The sequence below is a fragment of the Dermacentor albipictus genome, chromosome 4, assembly GCF_038994185.2.
Source record: "Dermacentor albipictus isolate Rhodes 1998 colony chromosome 4, USDA_Dalb.pri_finalv2, whole genome shotgun sequence".
Lineage (NCBI taxonomy): Eukaryota > Metazoa > Arthropoda > Arachnida > Ixodida > Ixodidae > Dermacentor > Dermacentor albipictus.
In genome coordinates, this window is record NC_091824.1 from 152,113,377 (window position 1) to 152,128,248 (window position 14,872).

At 45.2% G+C, this 14,872-nt stretch overlaps 1 protein-coding gene across 1 annotated transcript in view; it reads right to left on the minus strand.

Moving 5' to 3' along the window:
- The window catches only part of LOC135909757 (aminopeptidase N-like), a 39,314-nt gene extending 24,862 nt beyond the window's left edge, over nucleotides 1-14,452 (minus strand). The window contains exons 1-8 of the mRNA XM_065441824.1: nucleotides 14,088-14,452; nucleotides 11,782-12,051; nucleotides 9,938-10,287; nucleotides 7,943-8,098; nucleotides 4,887-4,989; nucleotides 3,372-3,492; nucleotides 2,418-2,572; nucleotides 1,666-1,779 (exon numbers count right to left, since the gene is read on the minus strand). Of these exons, the coding sequence (XP_065297896.1) occupies nucleotides 1,666-1,779; nucleotides 2,418-2,572; nucleotides 3,372-3,492; nucleotides 4,887-4,989; nucleotides 7,943-8,098; nucleotides 9,938-10,287; nucleotides 11,782-12,051; nucleotides 14,088-14,438 (1,620 nt within the window). The 5' untranslated portion in view covers nucleotides 14,439-14,452. The remainder of the gene's footprint in view (nucleotides 1-1,665; nucleotides 1,780-2,417; nucleotides 2,573-3,371; nucleotides 3,493-4,886; nucleotides 4,990-7,942; nucleotides 8,099-9,937; nucleotides 10,288-11,781; nucleotides 12,052-14,087) is intronic.
- Between the last annotated feature and the right edge of the window lie 420 nt (nucleotides 14,453-14,872).

The following is a 14,872-nucleotide window of genomic DNA, read 5'->3' on the forward strand; positions in this document are numbered from 1 at the left end:
CATAAAAATAAAGTGGTTTGACAATAACATGCGCGTAAGAGTGCGCTCTGAGCTGGCCGATAACATGAAGTTCATTTCTGTTGCTTGAAACTAAGAGTAGCAAGCGTAATGAGAAGTACTCATTTGGGTGACTTTTTCTTGTGTACCTTAGGAAAACCCTCAACTCGTGCGACCTTGAAGACTCACAATCCAAATTCCAGCGAAGCAGAGTCCAAGACAAAAACTACGCATATGTTACATATGCTTGGAATCTATTCTAATACGAAGCATTTGACGAGAAACGTATGTGCTGGGTGACATGTCTTGACGTTTCGATTTACGCATTTAGAGCACTGATGAAACTCCTTGAAGGGACAACAGAAGCAGATTGGAGAATGTACCTTAGGACCTGTTCTAAATATCATAATTGTGATACCTCCCCAACGCCTTGTGTAGTAAAACGCGAAATGCCATCTCGAGTACAACGCTCGACACATCAGTGCAATTGCAACTAGGGACCACCACACATCATACGTGGCGCTGAACTAGGCGGATCATCTGCTTTGTGTATGAGAGAGAACTAAGGGGGAAAATAACGCTTCACAGCGCTCTCAAACACCTACAAACGACCTTGCGGGTGCGGTGCGTTGGCTGTGATTGAGGGAACGTCTATAGCGCCACCTGAAGTATAAAGAACGATACATCAGCGTAGAGAGAATGAGGAAACGCTCGCACTTATACAGCGCACAACTAAAGTATACACAACACATGCTCGGCGTCTCACAGCGCTGTTTTCCGCGAGGAAAGGATAGTGAAATCAGACGCGCTTTCGCTTATATAAGTAAATTGTTGCTATGCAAGGAGACACATGCGCCAAGCGTGTCAAAGTGATAGCTTGCACGAGAAGGACTGATAAGGCTGTTATACAATGCTAAGCTACTAGCATGCCTCTGTGACCTAATGAGCAGAGCATAAAGCAGTTGCAGTTGGGGTACCCTGGTTCAAAACCCATCATCGGACATGCAGACGCTCATGGAAATATGGAGACTTGAAATAATCAACAGTAGTCGCACAAGAGTTCTCTGAGACAAAGGGAATACTCGGCTTACATGTTTAAGCTAAATTTGGCACAGTAAACCGAACTTTGCATGTTTAGGTGCGGTATTTGTCATTGTGATGCCGTAGGCCTCACGCTAGCGGTGGGTGCTGTTGCTTTTGAGAAGCAGCAAAGTGCAACTGCACAATATTCTTTTCCGCCTCTCGTCATTGCAAAAAATTAATATGAAACGTTTCTTAGACGAGACTTCTCTATTGAGAGCGAACGTGCTTGCCACGCACGTCAGAGAATTTAACTTGGGCTACATATACAAGCGTTAAGGTGTTGCCACCATGGCGAGGCGTAGCTGGAGGCCGCAGCTTTGACGCCGTATGAGGCTTATTTCGAGGTTCCGCTTTTCGCTGTCAAGTTTTCGGTGGAGGCCCGCCCTTGGTACAGACATGCTTTACGCAACACAATAGCGTTTCGATCAGATCACACTTTAGTGAATCAGTATCCCACAACATGTCGTAACCAGTGCTATACATCAGCCGCGGTGCTATTATTATTAACACACATGATTCGCCTTTTTCAAGAAGCAGCAGTCGTTGGAAGAAGTATGAGCAAAGACGTCTGACGGGGTGCCGTACCACTTCCGTCTGGGGGTCAGCCCTGTTAGCCGCTGTGTAAGTGATGTAACGAGAGATGCCCTCCTTGAGCCACATGTCATCCCACCAAGCCATGTTGACCAGGTTGCCCATCCACTGTCAAAGAACGACAAAGGTCGGAACTTAAAATCTAAAATCCCGCTTGATAAGTATGCAGCGCTTCATGCGGAGGGACTTCGGCGCAAAGCACACATGATATTGGGAACGGGAGAAAGAGGACGAAAAAAAAAAACTATCAGCGCATTCCTCCTTCGTGGCAACAAGAAAAATGAGGTTCCGAATTCACAAAGCCTTCCATTCGTACAAACTGTTCGCCAGTGGTGGCTCGCATTTGATAATAATAAATGTCCGCTGTCACAATTGGTCGAATTTCCTTTTTTTGCAAATCACTCTGTACCTTACGAATTGTTTTTTGAGAACGTGCCTTTGGCCTGCATTTTGTAACCTCCCAGTTCTGCTTTTCCTATAGTGCGGCACTCCGAGTGAACGATGACATTGATAACGGCAGTGCTGCCACAACATGAAAGCTAATGACGAAGGACGAAAAGAATTGAAAACGACATGGAACGTTAGAAAATACGGCTCTGGGAATCAATTTACAACGCTCTCAGTTTGAAAATACTGTTCGCCACTTTCCAGCTGCGTTTTGTGATAAAATGTTCATTACGGCGATTATTCGGTGCCTGTTCTTACGGACACTTTTGCTATTGGATTTGTGGATGCGGGCTCATTACCTGCTGCGCGATCTTGTTGGCGATAACCCGGAGCGAATCGACCTTCATCTGGAAAGGCGTATCGTCGCTGCGGAAGGTGAGATAGACGTCCTGGAAAGTGATCATACCCCACTGGTCCATGGCCGGTGCAGGCAGAATCGGAGTGGACACAAGGTCTGCAAGTGAACGGCTTTCACGTGAAGCATGTGTCCGCACCCTCCCCACCCCCCCCCCCCCCCCAACCGACACCAAGCGCTCGTATGAGACTTTCCTATCCATTACTGATGGCTATGCGTTACAGACCGGACCCTACGAAACTAATATTTACCAGTGCTGTCTGTGACCAGTCGCGTCTGCTTTATAAATATAGCTGGGTAGGGTTTCCCAAAGTGTCGAACACGGAGTGGAGTGGCTTATTTCGTGTTGAGTTGAAGTGTGGCAACCCAGCAGCCGTAACCATATTCTAGTGCTTGCATAACGGTGAACAAAGGGGCGTGTTAGTGCGCAGGAAACAACGTAAAAAAAAAAAGATCGGCGCTCTGGTCGAGATATACCCAGGTTAGAAATAGAACCAAACATTGCGCTGTGTTTTTGTGCATTTCTGCGTTTCTCCTACTCAGTGCTGTTTCTTTATCTCACAATATTCTTAATGTCATTCATGTCTCTGCCATGCCTTCTCCATGATGAAATGACGTTCCCCCATGACTTGTATTTTAGCGAGAGTGACCTGTGGTACGGAGAATGGAACGAAGAGAATTGCCTTCCTTAGCAGAGCTCCAAGGAAGCCGGCTAGGTTTACTAACAGGCGAAGACTTGATCTGGCCCATTCGCTTTCCCGTACCACAGGTCACTCTCGCTAAAATGCAATTTTGCATTGCACGTCGAGAGTACATCAGGTCCGAATGTGCCGATGCGTGGCCGCCAATTTTTCACATCAACTGAGACCGTATGCGTGCACTGAATGCGTGTGCCTACCGAGCTTGGGGAGGGGATAGTTCAGGCCGAAGGTGTCCTGGCAGTACTGGAGGATCTTGGGTGCCACCTGGATAGCATAGTCCGCGTTGCGCACCTGCTGCGTCGTGCCGTGTACCTTGATCTGCGAAAAGCAGGGCCGTGCGTCACCGCGCGATGAGAACCGTTACGCCGTTACCCTCTGCACCACATAGCACACGCATGCGCTGCTAAGAAAAAGCTTCACTCGCGAAGTAACATTGAGTTCATTTTACAAGCACACGAAGAATGCGGTGCGCCAAGTCCAAGAAAAACGTTCGAGTTTAAACGATGAAACCCCACGTATATTAGGTGGAAAGGAATTGGGTTCAGTCATTTAAGCATGCCAGCAAAGACGACAAAAATGGCCAGTTCTCAAGCGGGAAGTTGAAAGCGTTAAATACGTAATAAAACTCAAGATATATTTGACAGAGCACTCAACTAGCACAAAGCAGCTCGTTGAAGGGCGTTTAACGAAATACTATTCTGCTGCGTAACCTTTCAGAGGGCCTATTTATAATGTGTGCTGCACTGTATGGTGCTAGTGGTGTTCATTTAGTTTTCGCAGAACGTGGATATGTTTATTGCTGGAGAGCTCAAAATTAAGTGTTTTTTAATTTCGAAACTTTTCTATTATAACAAATTTTAGAGGCAATAGACCGATGTAGCAACATAAATAGTTTTGTCTCTAAAGTGAGAAAAGAAATCGTCCTGTTTGAAGCTCAACATTTCTTTTTATGCCTCTTAAAGGACTACTTAAACTTGATCGTTATTTTTCGGCATATTCGGATAAACGAACCTGTTACAACGCGTCGCTTGGCGTCTGCGCGAAGAACACTCTAAGTGCGATCGAATAGCGTCTCATATGGCCGCCGATGAAAATAGATATACTGTGATACACATTTTGGCCATGATAATTCTGTTACTACACGGCACAAAATGGTCGCGCCGACGCCGAGTGACCAGGCGCTACAGGCTACTTATAGTTGTCGCTTGAGAGTAATGAGAGTAAGCCATGAGAGTAAGCCTTTCATTTCATGGTATTCGCCTCACCGAAATTCCTGTCATGTAAACTGCCGACAATTTCTGCCTGAGCTCAGGTTTTCCTTCCTTTACGACATTTCTAATAAATTCGTTAAGCTAGACGACAAATGTGTGCGAACGAAGGGCATTTCGAATAGTGATTTAGCTTTAGCGAAACTACTAGTGCGGAAGAAGTATTTATACCCAAACAAACAATAGCCACAAATGCAGGTAGTAGTCATAAATTTTTGTATTTTTGTAACTGCATCAACTGCACACAGCAAGGCTTATTTGACATATTGTTTCCAACATTTTGTACGATTTACTACGCATAAACATCGATCGAGCCCTTGCAAATGTGAAACTACTTTTGGCCAACCAACCTAAACCTTCGCTTTAAAAAAATAAGATTGCTGCAAGCAGCGTGCTGTTGGCCCTTTTACGCCCACGAAAAGTACAAAAAGACTTCGCACTGACCATTGCATTTCCGGCTGTTACGTAAGGCCCGATAACAAAACCCAGGCTGTGGGTTGGCATTGGAGGCGTCCTATCGAAATAGTCAGCCACGAAATCTCGGGACCTGGAGGAAAATAAGAGTGTAGTTGGAAAACAAAAGAAGGGACAAGGAATACCGCAGAGAAGATATTGTTAGAGATCATATAAGAAAGTCAGCTTAGCGATTTCGGCAGTTTTGTCAAAGTTCAAGGAGAAAGAGTAGCATAACGCACCGAAGTGAATTAAAATTTAATTAAATTATGCAGTGCCGCGCATAAGAAACCACGATCTCACTATGAGGCACGCAGTACGGGAGAGTTCGGATGCATTTTGGCCCCCTGTGGTTTCCTCACGTGCACCTAAATCTAGGTTCCCGAGCGTTTTTGCATTTCGCCCCATCGAAATGCGGTCGCCGCAGCCGGAATTGAACACGCGACCTCGAGCTGTGCAGCTCAACTAAGCTACCGTGGTGGGTAACACAAAAGATAGTGCGGAAAGAAAACTACAAGTGCGGTTAAAGAAAAGAGAAAGAGGTTTCTAAATATATTTGCTTTGGTGCATTAGATTGTTTTAATAAAACCTGCTCTGTAATGCAGTTCAGCAAAACAGCCAAGCAGTCCAACAACTTAGAGAGAGTTGAGAGAAACCCAACGCACAGTGGCTATTACTCCAGCCGGCCGGCAGCTCTTAATTATGTTCTTTGGCATTTGTCAAACTATCAATTTTTTTTAGCGTGTAGGCTGTTCCATGTACGTTCGTTAAGATTATTTTATTGACGCATTACCAACTTGGCGTAGACGCAGGCGCTCCTAAAGCAACATGCGAGGCTTTAAAATGGGCAAAAGAAAGGGGAGGGGGGCGAGAGGGCCAATTTTCTAATGAGATGGTGCTTTGTGTTGACACTCCGATGTAATCCTGGCTTGAGTGCACTTATTTAAAACGTTTTGCATGTATTTATTTTTATTTTTGTTTTTGCAACGCTTTTGTTGTTCGTCGATTTTGACTTTGTCTTGTTTTGTTACGCTTGTATCTATGTGTCTTGACATCGCGCCGGTACCAAGCACTGACTTCAAGGCCTGCGCGCCTCGTCAAGCTGCCAGGAAGTAGCATTTTTCCGCAGTCCTGCCATCTGTATGAGTGTGCAAGATGGCAAACAAAACAACGTGACGGTCGGTCTGATAAAGTGCTCTTTGCCATTTGTCGGTTGCCTTTGCTAATAGTATGTCCCACATCCCGATTAGCTAGCATGTGTTCTAACTAACAATTATAGCGTAAGAACATTTTCGTAAATTTGAGCCCGGACACGTATTTGCACAGCAAGTTGCCCGCTTATTAGCTCGCAAGAACAGACTTCGTCAACTTGGGATAGCGAACATATTATTAGCGAAGGCCCGACAGGCAGGTCAATAGTAAAACATTCGCGCGAATGAAAACTTTTGTGGAGTCATTCGCTGCGGGCGAATTAACAAAGCCACCCGTTTATTTGTCATGGGTCGATCGCCTTCGCAAATGATATGCTACCTATCCGTAATAATGACACTTGTTCTTCCGAAAACTGGCACTTGCACCCGAATTCGCAAACCTTTTCGTTCCTAAGATATGCTTCTTATTTGTCAGCCGTCTTCACCAGTGATATATTTGCTGTCCTTATTGGTTGATGTTAAATTTTACGAACTGATATAACGCAAGAACTACTGCCGGACAATCCTGTTGCCGAACATATTATCAGAAAATGAAACACACTAATGACTGGGAAGAATAAAATGCACAACGCAGACAAGCACGAGAGGTCAAGGGACACGGCCCAGTGCAATCACAAGCAGTGTTACATACTAACAAAGAATTAGGTGGGCCATTAATTACAAAGTACTTCAAACTCTCAAGTACCAACTCTGCTAAAGTACAGTAAAATATGCTAAAGTGCACGGGCAAATTTTGAAAGCGAACGTATTAGAGGATGGCCACTTAAGAGGGAGCTTTAGCTCGGGCCCAGCTCTGACACCTCCTATTAAAATACACGTAAAACGCATTAACGGTTTTCTGAGATAAACCCGGACCGATTCTAACGAAATTTGTTGCACTTGAGAGATAATGTTAAATTCTAGTGAGAGTTAAAAGCAAAATTTCGATTTAGGGCCTGAATTTTTTAAAATATATTTTAAAATATTTGTAAGGTAAAAAGAAATAGCAGCACGAAGTTCACAAATTCGTAGCTCTGCGTCAAGAACAGGTAATGCATTTCTATAAGCTGCATCCATTAGGCCATCCAAAGTGGGCAGATTTGATAAGTCAGTCTATATTTTGCATGAATTTGTTACATTGCTTACAAGGGTTTTGCGGAAGTTCTATTCACATATTATTTTTTAGAGGCATGTGTAATGTATCAATTTTGTCCGATTTAGATGTACTGTTAGATGCAGCTTACAAAACTATGATATCACATTTAATTGCTGAGTTACAGAGTTGTAAAGATGATAGTCTCGTTTTCTGATAATTTGCGATTTTTGTCAACTTTTATTAATAAATTGGCGACATAAATCAAAAATTCAAAACCAGTAGTTACTATATTCTAACTTTTGCTTTAAAATGCAGCAAAGCTCATCAAATTTGATGGAGTGGTTGCCAAGAAAAACGGTTTCTCCTTTTCCTTGTATTTAGATAGAAGCACCCGAGCTAAAGTTTCCTCTTCACGAAAAATGTTCTTGCAATCCAAAACCTATGTGAATTCGGGCCCTGGAAGAGAATTCCTAAAGCAATTCGTTCGTAAGGGCTCTTTGCCGTTGATCGAGCGCTCTCGCTATTAATGTCCGTTGGGCTGGCAGATACTCTTGCGTTCAATTACTTCTATATAGAGAAAACTTTTCTTCTTTTTTTAGAAATACGGGTCCTCGTGCATTGCTTAAGGCCGTTTCAAAGCCCAGAAATTGAAGCTCGACATTCTGAGCAGAAAAGGAAATAAGGCAAGCGCCACGCACTGACAAGACAATTTTGCCGCTAAGAACTGGTGCAGAGGTCGGCATGCACCTGTCCACGGTTACCTCTCCTCGCTTTTCGAGAGCGGCATGTTTGAGAAGCTGCGGTAGTGGCTGGGCCGCACCACCACCAGGTCGAAGGTGGTCCTCAGGGAGGGTTCGTCGAAGCACGGGAACACCCAGCGAGCGTACGTTGGCAAAAACTGCGTCGCCACAACCGCGCTGTGCCGGGAAAACAAAAACAGATACGTCACATGTTCAGCACTTGCGCGAATTACATTTCGGTATCTGTGCGATCACATTCCCGACGCAAGAGCTGTAGGCATCCTTTAAGACGACAAAAACTTTAGTTAAGCGTTCAGATATGAACAACGCCTATTTTTTTTCGGAACTGGATCAACCTGAAACAAGAAAACATAGGTTGAGTTGTATACTTCTCACCACCTCTACTGCCTCTTTCTTTTCTGTCATCGCGAGTTCTCCCAATTCGCAGTGTAATGCACTTTTCGCGTGGGTGCTGTGTCAATGAAGCTGACAGATGAGAAAGTCTAGATAAAATAAAAATAAAACTATAGACATAATTATTGCTTTCATTTTCGCATTATATGACTGGCAGCGCTCGTGACGCATCCGCTTGCTTGTGGCGTTTGTCGAAGTGATTTTGCGGCATCCCAGTTACGTGGCAATTACAGGCATATGACAGGTCCTCCGGCGCACACTAAATCACGGCACCCGCGATTGGTGATTGAGAAATGCGCTCGCTGATAGCGATGGTATTGTAGCCGTCGCACGGGCAAAACTAAGCGCCGCGACAAAGAACTGCACTTTACATATCGACCAACTTAAGTTTCAGCTATAACTGGAAACCTTTTGCAAGTATTTTCAGCTTGCCTGATTAGAACGGCGTTCTACATAAAATGAAAACATATAAAGAACAACGTTCCATACATTTGAATCGCATATTATTTAAAAACATATAGTAAATAAGTGAGACTATATTCTAGTCGCATAGCCACAGCTATACGGGACAGTGTTCTGTAGAGCTGTACTTATTATCCTAAACATTGCTCCACGCTCCTGTACTTGAAACCATGTTTAAGTATGTAATCCCACATACTTAAACCTGGTTCCAGGTACAGTATATAGTCCGCGCCGTGACGTGGACAGTGCAAACGCGTCTCGAGTGCCCGTATATATAATTGCTTCCACACTAATATTAGCCACAATTTTTCTCTTATAACTGCAACCTCCGTGGGATGAAATTAGGAATGCATAAGTTTAGCCGGTGTGGCTAATATAGAGAGGCAAACTGATCTGGTAAAATCCGGATTTTCTTTGTACTTGCACGTCGGTTTTACGCCTGCAAACTGCCAGAGCGACCGCTGGCTTGTCGACTTGCTGCTTTCGAAACACAAATTTGCTTTAAAATACGGAAGTAGAAGTTCTCGAGAGCAGTTCCGCAATTGATTACTGTTGTAACTTCGGAAGATTATCTTTGCCAAGAATATTCTCTCCGCTAAGATATGGCTCCCAAGGACTCGAACACAACAAATTCACGAGTTGATAATTCACTTGAATTAGCTGCTTAGCTTGCTTGCTAAGCGGCTTGCTTGCTAAGAATTAGCTTGCTTAGCACACTTCTCAGCTCGGGCTAGATGGATGACCAACTACTTCCCCGTTATGCTACCGAGTTGAATGTTTTGTTCATCGGGCCCTTTGATCCATTTTGAGCTTTAGCCTTCCCATCTAATAACTTTTATTGCCGTCACGCTAGCTTAGTGATTTTGTATGACGTAAGTGCGTGCAGATGTCTAGCAAGATGCAGAGGTTTTTACGCTTAAGTAAGCCATGCCAAGAGTCTCCAAGAATCTACGGGGAGAGTGGCAGTAGAAAATTTACAATGGCCGAAGGGTACATCAACAGAGACACTTTGTGCAATCTAGATCAGTTTGGAATTGAGTATGTCTTCTCCTTTCTGTCATGTGTGCCACGTTGCTTTGAGAAAAAAAAATCAAAAGGAAGGTAACTCTAGTCTTTCCCGACCATTGTACGGCTACTCACATGCGTTCGTTGTCGCTGACGAAGTAAGACTTGTAGATGCCACGTGGTACGTTCCGGATGGCGCCGGCAAACTCAATGGAGAGTGTGTACGATTCGTTGAGCTCCAGTGGCGTGTCCGTCTCGATCTTAAGCATCTCGAGGTCATCGTTGATGGCCATCTTGCCGATGCCGACGAACGTTTTGTCTTCTTCCCGGACGAGCGTCGTCTGCTGCTCCTTGATGGTGAACCCGGCCGCGTGCAGGTACACCGTTTGCGTGGGCTTGACGCATCGCAGCAGCACGATCGTCTTGCCCAGGTAGTAGGTGTCACCGAACATGAAACTTTGGTCCCGGTTCGCGTCCAACACAATCTTGGCGGGACCGAGAGCAGAAAGAAAGGGCAAAGTCGTGCGACACCGCTAAACAGGAGCCACAACAGAAAGTGCTATCCTCCCTTACTTATTCCAGCACTGTCACTAAACGGCTGCCATAGAATATATATATATATATATATATATATATATATATATATATATATATATATATATATATATATATATATATATATATATATATATATATACAGAGAGAGAGACAGACAGACAGACAGACAGACAGACAGACAGACAGACAGACAGATAGATAGATAGATAGATAGATAGATAGATAGATAGATAGATAGATAGATAGATAGATAGATAGATAGATAGATAGATAGATAGATAGATAGATAGATAGATAGATAGATAGATAGATAGATAGATAGATAGATAGATAGATAGATAGATAGATAGATAGATAGATAGATAGGCGGGTTCTGCAGTGTGGTTATGATGAAGAAGATAACACACAAGCTAGCGTTATGAAAAGGCATTAGCGAAAGAGGGTGCAAAGAAGGCTGAACGCGTGACAGCTGCGCAAGGCCACGAATGCGAAGCGGTTCCAAACCCAACCTTACCAGTTCGGCACGTAGCATTTGGAGAAAATGATGCTTTCATTGGATCCAGTGTTGGCCACAAAAATAGCCACATTGCTAGAGCGGAAATGTTAAAGAAGCAACAAATATAACAGATTCATGTGCGCCAAGAGAGTGCTTCGAAGACATTACAGGTTGATGATCCGTTTGGCAAGGTAAGTCCCCTGCGTCACCTACCGAAAGAAGCGACAATATTGGCTTCGAGGTCGTATGTTTAGAATATGGGGCAAGCTGAGGCAAACTGAGACAAAAATATGTAAATTAACATTTTTTTCAATTTTCAACGTACTTTTACATGCATGTGTTAACATACAGCATCTACGACGTTTACCGGTGCTTGTATGCGGGATGATAATTTTAGGCTTTATTAAAGAGCGTTTTGTTAAAAAAACGTAAGCGGTGCAACAGTGTATGTTAATGGCGAGCTTAATGGCGCATATCACCAAACGGATGTCATTCTTGGAATTCATTCCAAGTGGATACGACTTGCAAACTCACCGGTTACAATTCTTAAATTGCAATATGCGCCGTAAAGTAAATAATTAAGAAGTTAGTTAGCGAATTTTCGTCAATTAGTCGCATATGTGTTTTGATATCTCGTGCAAGTAATGCCCGTCTCTCTGGACAATCCAGCTCAAGAACGATAGTTATGTAATCTGCAACATGCGATTTTCGAACATTTCATAAAACTTTAAAAAACGATCACCCCACATATGCGATACATGAGGAGGCAAGGGCGGCCACCCGAATTCGAGGAGCGCGAGACATGCGCAACGCACAAGGAAATGTGTACTATTACAACTGGTGCTAGGCGTTGGGGCATCAGAGGCGCTGTAAAGGAACAGTATGCGCGAGGTATAGCGCGCCGAAGAGCGAGCTATTGACAGACCTTGATCATGATGTCGTAGTGGAGGGGAACTACGTGGAGCGGCAGTTTCTCGGGAAAGTCGGAACGTGGAGGAGGCAGGTAGTCATCGTCGGGCGAGTAGATGCGCCTGGACAAGTCGGGGCCCTGAGTGGCCGGAGCCAGGCTCCCGGGAAGCGCGACCGGGACCGTGCGCTCGTCGCTCGTCTTGGGGCTCATGGGCAAACGCGCCGCCGGATGCGGGGGCCGCACCAGGGAAGGAGGAACGGGATTCTCCACTGGCGGCATCCCCGGCTGCGAGAGAGAGGGATGCGAGATGCTCGATACGTGAGGTGGGATTGGCAAAGCTCGGTCGCTGTGGTCCAGCGACTCTGCCACTGAGTGACATCCCGCAAGCTCTGTTCTCAGCCATTGCGATTGCATTTAGATCGCAGTGCCTGCTTGTTAGACGTGGTCACAGAGACGTCTCACATATATAGCGGACTCTCTAGTTGGCTGCATGAAGGCGCGCAACTTACTGTGCCGTTGTGAAAAAGGAGTCGTTATCACTTCCCTGGCGATTTATCTCCCAAGAACTCACCAAGCTCAATGTGTGGTCAATATCTGCCTCATGTTCTAGGACGAGAATTTTTTTTTTAGTGTGACATTGCTGTTTTTGTCTGATGAGGAACGGAGGGCAACAGATCCTGCAGTGGTATTTCGGTACATGATTAAGAACCTCAAGCGGTCGGACTAAATCGGGAACGTCCTACTAAGGTATTCTTGATAGACCATGCTTTCACGTTAAAATCTGGGAGTAAATTAAAAGTTGGATCGAGAGACGTTGTCCTATGCTGTTTTTATCTTTAACATTTTTTTGATTCTGCGCTGGAATAAAAGGTGAGAAAGGAGCCCGACACATTCCCTCGCGAGTTGTCAGTGACAATGGCGAATGATGCATACTCAGGAAAATACAAAGGCGCTAAAAGAGATAGCAAATTTACTGTCACGTCAATGTACAAATAAAACCGTGCTGGCTTGGATTCGTTAATACTCATAAAGGTGAAGCAGCAGACACAACAAGAACTATGCTATACGTGTGCGCAGCTAGCAAATGGAGTCCTTCCGTCAAGACAACACCAAAGGTAGTCAATAGCAATAAAATAAACGCCGACCCCAAACAGTAAGAAATACAACACATTTCGGCTTCCGTACAGGAGCCGAAACGTATTGTACTTTATGTTCCCAGAAAACAAAATCTTTGAGATCAGAGGTTGATTAAGTACGCGTAAATAGATGGCGCAGGACGGCAGCATAAACGGCGGATGGAAAGCTGACGTCATTCCGATTCGTCGTGACATCAGTCGCTATAATTATTAATGACTCGAGATGAAGAAGCATGTTGGATTTCTTTCAGCAGCCAATCACATGCTTTCCTGCCCAAACAATATCATATACTGTGCTGTCAATGTAGAATGTTCAACGATAACAGCCCAAGACACGCCTATTTAGCCGCATTAGACGTATTGCTCCTTGAGGCGCTTTTCTAAATTTCTAGTTTCACCGATCTATACGTAATTGCAATCCCTCACCAATGTCTTGAGGCACCCATCGCGTTTTACTCGGGCAGTTGAGATCATGGAAGGATTCTTCGGCAAAACTTGTGGCTTGCAGCTTAACCTTGTCTTCATCGACATATACTTTTATTGGTTCTGTGTTGCGTATTTTTCTTTTTTTTGCTTCCTGCATGCCATAGTTTGCGCACCATTACAACCAGGCTGTACCGAAATGATTACGACTGAACTGGCTATCTTTCGGGAACACTGTGCTTGCAGAGTGACGTGGCGATGACAAAACGACGAACTTATGGTAAATTCTGCGCTATGCTCCACTATACCCACTTTCTCTCTCTTCCTCTCTCTCTTCTTTCTCTCTCTTTTTTCTTTTCTTTTTCTGCATGAGAGATTTTTTTTCTCCACTTTATTGAGATATCTCCGTGTATTGGACTTCCCCTTCTGCAGTCCGTCTCCCCATCCCCACGTTCGCCGTCACAGTTGTACGCACGACAACAACACTCTAAAAAAAGTTTACACCCTTTGGAGTGTGTATCTGCCACACAACAATAATCGTCATATGTCTTGCCCGCATTTCCTTTCTTGAAAACGCTGTGCTCGTTACTTTCATGTCCGGAATGCTATGTCATGCTGATAACGCGCATGCCGTTCGTTACTGGAAAGTACCGGGCTCGCCGCGTTAAAGAAAGAAAATGCGGACAAGACAAATGACGATTATCGTTGTGTGGCAAATATACACCACAAAGGGTGCAACTGCTTTTAGAGTGAAGAACGCACCCGGGGCGGCATGGCAGGAGGTGCGGGGAACGCCGGTCCTTTCCCCTCGGGCATGTGCGGTATGAAGGGCTTGCGCACCAGAGCCGGAGGGGGCGAGGGCATCGGCGGCGCGTCGGTAGGCTTCTTGGAGCCGCCCATGACCAGAAGCCAGAGGATGATGAGGCCAGCCATGCACACGATCACCGCTACCGACACGTTCATCCGCGAGAACGGCGTCTTGGCGTTCGCGCTGCCACCCGAGGCAGCTGCCGACGAGCCCTCGGAGCCGCCGCCACCGAATCGGTACGAGCCTCCTGCAGGCTTGCTCGAGCTGCTGCCGGCAGCAGAGCCATCCTCCGTGGCCGTGGACATGCTTGCTGCGCGTAAATCGCTACACAGAGAAATCGGCAAGGGGTCAATGCATGGAGACCACCTACCGGGTCGAACGTCCCAGGCGTTGCGCTCTTACGTTTTACGCTGCTTATTAAAGTTCATGCCTGTTCATTTTTATACCCCACATTGTTCTCCCACATTTTCGATCGCGTGTTTAGTATCAAAGAAACGAGGAGTTGAGCTGCAACCACGTGAAGCGTATCTCGTGCACATTTACGGCGTATTTGTGGCGCCGCGTCTGCGTGAATTGCGGGGCGGGATAAGCAAGCCAAAATCAACATTCTAAGTACCGCAATTTCGCCCGCCCGCCTGATTGTACGCTCGCTCGCTTAGTGTCACTCGCTCACTCACTCGCTCGCTCACTAGCTCTAACTCGTTGCTGTTGTTTTCACACGCAGCTAGGGGCATACACT